The sequence below is a fragment of the Antrostomus carolinensis genome, unplaced genomic scaffold (assembly GCF_000700745.2).
Source record: "Antrostomus carolinensis isolate BGI_N321 unplaced genomic scaffold, ASM70074v2 scaffold10728, whole genome shotgun sequence".
NCBI lineage: Eukaryota > Metazoa > Chordata > Aves > Caprimulgiformes > Caprimulgidae > Antrostomus > Antrostomus carolinensis.
Genome location: NW_010335005.1, coordinates 1008 through 7365, shown reverse-complemented (window position 1 = coordinate 7365; position 6358 = coordinate 1008). Strand labels below are relative to the sequence as shown.

General features: G+C 36.0%; 1 protein-coding gene across 1 annotated transcript in view; it reads right to left on the bottom strand.

Annotated features, from left to right (window-relative positions):
* LOC104529934 (IQ and ubiquitin-like domain-containing protein) overlaps nucleotides 1-2909 on the bottom strand; it is a gene marked incomplete at its 5' end in the record, with an annotated part of 10291 nt that extends 7382 nt beyond the window's left edge. Inside the window, 2 exon segments of the mRNA XM_010174381.2 lie at nucleotides 1127-1303; nucleotides 2739-2909. Coding sequence (XP_010172683.2) covers nucleotides 1127-1303; nucleotides 2739-2909 — 348 coding nt within the window.
* Between the last annotated feature and the right edge of the window lie 3449 nt (nucleotides 2910-6358).

The window sequence follows — 6358 nt, the reverse complement described above, 5'->3', positions numbered from 1 at the left end:
AAGATAATAAACTAAACTTGCTAATGAGCTCCTCACTCTTATATTACTTCATGGGTTCTGGAAAGAATTGATGTTGTCTGTGCAGAGGGCCCAAGTCTGTAATTGGGTAGTTTGAGTAGTCTGACAGTCCAGCTACCTATTGTGGTCATCTGCCTTTTTTTGAAGGTACCCTGAGGATTTGGTCACCTTGACTGTCTGTTGATCAGCTGCCATCTTTTTTTATGGTTTACAGAAGGTTACAAGATTCAAACACAAATACAGGTACAATTCAACCTTCAACTCAAGGTACTGCTAACCAAAAGCTACAGAAGCCAAAGATCTCCCATCTCCAGTCTCTGCTATGACCCATCTCAGTAACCCTGTTCATAAATCTAGTGTAAAATAACGGCTGACTGGTTGCAAATCCCATCAACATTTACTGACAGATTCCCTATTCCTGGGATATCATCAACCACTGTAAGAGGAATCATCTTCTGACAGATACAGAATATATGTTTCTGCCTAAAGCAGCAACATATTATAGTGAATCATATTTTTAATTACAATCTGTAATCAGAAAAACACAACTTGAGAGGTGTCTACCACTACTTCCAGTTCATAGCTATATCTGCTTCTCATGAAGTAGCAACCATTTGTACAACAGAAGCTTGTAACAGCTCCTGCTTAGGTGCAAGGAGGCTAATGATGGCATTAGCCGTCACTTTGACAATGTTATACCTTTCTGGATGCATGGGATACTGCCTCTTGTGCAGTGGAAAAAAAGATAATTGCTCTCTGTATTGGTTCTCCATTTGCTATTACAGTTTACTGTTATCATCCCATAAGATCTACCATTTACAATTCTCAGAATTTTTATTTCATATATAGTGTTCCTGGGCTTTCTCAGTGCTACCAGACATTTGTCAGCTTCTGATACCCATGTCTATGCCCCATGTTTCATATATGACCATATAAACTTATTTGTGTGAAGTCTGTGTACTTGCTGCATTTTACTTCTTGAGGAACTCCATCAACAATTCTACAGCAAAATCTAAAATAAAGAAAAGCTTTAATTGCTTTCCATTCCCCTTCTGCACCATCCTTAGTTTGATGGCCACTATGTCAGGCTGCAAAACAGGAATAATACCTTAAGTATCCTAGCAACTTCAGGGTTAAACTTTGGAGTTTTAACATACTGAAGAAATAATGTACAAATTCTTTTCCTCAGTCCTTCTAAGTTGCATTTTTTCACCTCTCTCAACATAAGATCAACTTCCCTGTCAATTAATTCCACTATTTCCTGTGTTAATTTACATTCATGTTCCTGAAAGAAAACACAAAGAAAAAGGAAAACAAGGTCCACAACAATAAGGAAGCAAACAAACAAAGTAATTCTAACAGATATGAAAGCAAACTATAGATACTTTGCTAATAATCATTCATACCTCTGCATGTTCACATAAGACCATGTTCATATAAGAACCCCTTAGTGTCACAGGAAAACGACCTCCAAGAAAACTGCCTAAAGAACTGAAAAACTGAGAATGCCTACAGATCCTGCTTTAAGGGGCCTGTATATACATCAAAGCTGTGAGGAACTGTAAACCTGGAGGCATTTAAAAATGCTAAGCAGAGGCACAGAACACGTGCAAAGTTTTCAGTCTCCAAAAGCCCCAAGAAATATCTCCCTAAGAAACTTCCTTTGGCTATGTGATAGGAGCTGTAATGTATATACACAGTAGATGGTTGGGGAAAAAAACACAAAACTCAAAACAAAAACAAAAAACCCAACACCACACAAAAGGCACAGGAGACTTTATGAGTATGCTTGGAAATCAGCCATTTCAATATTTCAAACGGTTAGCAGGAGATTTTCCAGAGAGAGATAAGAGGTGAATGAGGTTGATGTTTTCTTACCTAAAATAGAGTGCTCATTTACAGAAATACTAGAATTTGTCTACTACAGCAATATTGACTGGTATTTAGATGGGTGGGAGTTCATAAACCAGCAATGCTCCCAATGCTATACTGGCTTTAGATCAAATTCTAGTACTACCAAAGCAAACAGCAAGGTAATTTGTTTTAATAAGACCAAGAAGTAGCATTCTATTCTAATGTGACATTGAGAGCATCATCCTGAAAGTACCTTGGCACTCATATTATCTTTTGTACATGAACAAATAAATAAATAAACTAACAAATACAAATGACTAAAAGAAATGCAGTCAGCTTCAGTCACTGTGAACACTGGCAGAGCAGTGGGGTGGGGAGTGAGAGGCAAAGAAAAAAAAAAATCATTATCTGACAGCCATAAAACTGGTAACCGAAACCAACAGAAATAAGGTTCTAAAAGGACATTTAAAAGAACTGAGAGGGGAAAAAAAAAAAAAAGTAGCAATAGCCACTTATGTCTCTGTCATGGTTTTAATCAAGTTGTTATAAATATTAAGCTAAACTTTGTACTAAAATTTTATTGCATATTGATATACAAAGAAGTCTAAAACTATGGGGTCAAAAATTCTAAGAGAACTTGAAGAAAAATGTGCACATCACAAAGAGACATATGAATTTAGAGTATATCTGGAATGTAAATTACACTCTCATGCCAGGTGGTACACTAGGCTTTCCCCTGCTGCCAGATGATCAACCTGGAACCTGTTTGCCAGCAGAAGCATTGCTTATGTGTCAACATAATCAAGTCACTGTATCTTTGGGAAGTACATCTTCAAGCTAAACATAAATAGAAAAATAAAACATACCTTCACTGTACGTCTGAGTGTTAACAGTCTATCTATTCTCTCATCGTTTGGGATGTCATCCATGCTAATGCTGCGATAGATTTCAAATAGTTCTCTGGCACGGAGTGTGTACTGTGTATCCATTTCAGTGATTTTTCCATCGTACGCCTTCCACCTCTTCGGCTGTGCACACTTCAGAAACAATTTGTATAACTCTGAGCTATTATAATCTGATCACCAGCTGAACAAGTGCATTATGTTACATCAAGTTTCACCAGAGCAAACAGGGACTTAACATTAATGTTTGACTAATATAAAAGGCTAATTCTATTGTCAATATTTATCCAGTACCTTTTCCACAACAGCAAGTATTCAATTGCACACTTTGTTCAAAGTTGCAGATCATTAAAATTTTCATTTAGAGTATATTAAAAGTAAATAATATTCTCCTACAGTGATATGCTCTACCTCTTTAAAGTTAATTTACTGACAGTAGTGTTAGAATGTTTGCTCTGTATTTCATCTTGCATATATATATATGCACAAATCCCTCTAAACTATCAGTAAAAATCAGTGGGACCGTTGACTGTGTAAAGATTGCAAATTCACGGCCTCAGAGTCCACTGCAATACAAAATATCTCCCAGGAACTGTGGTCTTTATGCTAGGTATACAGACAGATAAAAGGCACAGGTTTTGTCAAAGCTAAGCCAAAGAACAAGTTTACATCTTATCAGATGCTTCAGCTAGTTTCTTTTTTGCTAACTTAACCACACGCCATATGCCTAATATTTTAATTGTCTCTGTACATCTCTAACTTCATAGACAGTGAGAAGTTACATGGTGCCAGCTGCCCCACTCAGTTTGAAAAGTCCAAGCCTTCTTCTCTTCCTAGAGGACTGGTGTTGGTTGCAAACCACACTATTACACAGGGGGCTACTGCACTGTGGAGGTAGGTGTCTAAATCAAATAGAAAGATGGTATTCAAAATGTTCTCCCCATCATTGCTAACTCCACTCCCTTTGTTTAACTGGGACAGCTATTTGGAACCTCATTCTAGGTATCAATTATTTTCTTTCATTGTATTTGGAACTTGTGTGTTCACAAACACTTGTGAACTTCACTTTGCACTCTCAGTGCAATTAACTACAGCAACACTTCATGCAGCATTCACATGCTGAGTAGCTTTCTGGGTATGATCCCAGCATTGATGTAATCATTATTTTGACTAAAAATACAGGCTTGCTATGGTGATAAGTCATAAAAATACCAAGAATATTAGATAGCTAGAACAGATATGATCAGTCACCACTACAATCAAAATAGAGCTTTCCTCAGTTTTAAATAAATAAAGTATAAAATTAGGTAAGCAAAAGAAAGACAAAATAATTGAAAAAGGGATTTAACACTGAATAACTGACATTTCATTACATTATCAGTGAGGGTGGAACTCTACTGAAAGAATGCATTGTTAATCAGAGGTCACAATTCAGAAACAAAACTGATTAAGAAAAGGAATAGCAAAACCAGACATTAGTAAAAAAAAAAAATTCTCTTAATTCCTTAGTGAAATCTTTGAACTTCTGCAAAACTAGAAAGAGGCAATTTTCTCTCTGTCATAAAAAGGAAGCATTCTACTTTAACATCGTTATTTTGTTTCACTATCTTTGTACAGTAGTAGAAATTGTAAGAAAAAAAAAATCAAAGCAAACCAAACAAAAAACCACAAACAAACAGGAAAATCCCCACCAACTCAGAAGCTATATCATGCTGCAGCTACTTCACATGGTAGACTGGCAAAAATCACTGTTTTCCACAGAGTAGTTAATGCAGTACCTACATTTGATCCTCTTCAATGGAATAACTTATTGAAAGACAGAAAGGTCATTTGCTTATGCTAGGGAGCATCAATGGGCAGAGTTCACCCTAGGAAATGGTTATTAAAACTAGGTTCTGACAAATTTGCAGAGCCCACACATGAGCTAGCAGTCTTGGTCTTCCACTCTGCAAATGACCCTTAACACAGAACAACCACATTATGCAAACCACATTTACATTATTCAAAGCAGGATATCATACCTGTAATTTCTGTAATTTCTCTTACTACCTTGTCATAACTGGGTATTATGTAAAATAAAATAATTTTAAAAGAAAGAAATCATGCCGTTTTTTACTGAAAAAAAAAATAAAATAGAGAGGTCTCATCAATATGAAGACTTCCAGTATTTCAATAAAGAATCATGAGCTCTCTGATTTCAGAACTACTTTCATGTAGTCAAGACTGATGCAAGAAAATAAAAAACTCCAGATTTTTTGCCAGCTCTTTCTCGCCTTTTAGCCTGTTGGCAGTGCTGTGGAATTTACAATAAGCCTGTTATCTGTATTACTTCAGGCAGCAAGACTACTATAACTGCACTCTGCTGGTAATGCATGAAAACAGAAAAAAGCACCTAAGGAGAGAAAGACAACACCATGGACACAAAGAGAAAAAGGTAAGTAAAAAATAAAAAAAATCCACAGGATAGGTGCAGAAATAGCACCAAGTATGAAAAGTATGAACTGAACAGTAGTTAACAATTACACAAATTCCTTTATGAAAATGAGTGCTGCACAAATGCTTAATCAAGCACTTTCTCTTCAAAATACAAATGCTGAAGAATGAGCTCAGTATAAAAAAGTACCTCCTAGAATGTAGTGGACACACAACCAGTAGCAACCGTTGTAAAAGCACAAACACGCATGAGGAGGTACACGCTTAAAGTAGGAAAGAAGGGAATGAAAGTTTCCATGGAAAAGCAAGTTTCGTATCGCACTGACTATTGCAGCAAAGTGAAAGCTCATAGTCTTCAGATGTGAAAGGTGTTATTTTAACTTTAACTGGCAAGTACCCAGATAAACATTATCAGCTTGAAGTTCAAGAAATAGCTGAACAAAGCAGCTATAATTTAGCACTCCAACGATAAATTTCATAAGACAGCTAAAAGTCTTCTAATTGTACTGTTACAGTCGTAACAAACCATTCATTTAATTTTGATATTTCAAAAATTATTTATTTTCTTTTTTAAGAAATGCAAAAATTTTTACTTTCTTTACCTGAGTTAGGCTGCTACCTATGTCAACAGTTTAGAACAACGCTCAAAACCCAATAGCTGACATGGTAAAGAAACCCCATGAGAACGTTGCAGAAGTTCAGAAGCTCAGTAGATTTTCAAATTAAAAAGAAAATAGACTCTTTAATGAAAAACATAACTTATAAATTTAAAATATGAATAAATAAACAGTAGTAAGTAATTCAGAATCATGTCCACTGTTTAGAAACAGAGAGCATCACTTGTTTCTCATGTGTCTCCTCAATCTCCAAACATTAACTATCACTAGGAATGTACTGAAGAACATCTTGCTTCTGATTCCTAGGTGCAAGAAAACTGTACAATTTGTGACAAGGTATACTGGAAGTAACCTATATCGGGTAGGACACTGGAAAGCAGTCCTTAAAGGAAAAATAAAGATAGAGATACAATTAAGAGAGAAATATATTTGCTTTAGACTGTTCCAGGCTTCTTTTCACAGAATCACAGAATGGTAGGGGTTGGAAGGGACCTCAGGAGATCATCTAGTCCAACCCTCCTGCCAAAGCAGGTT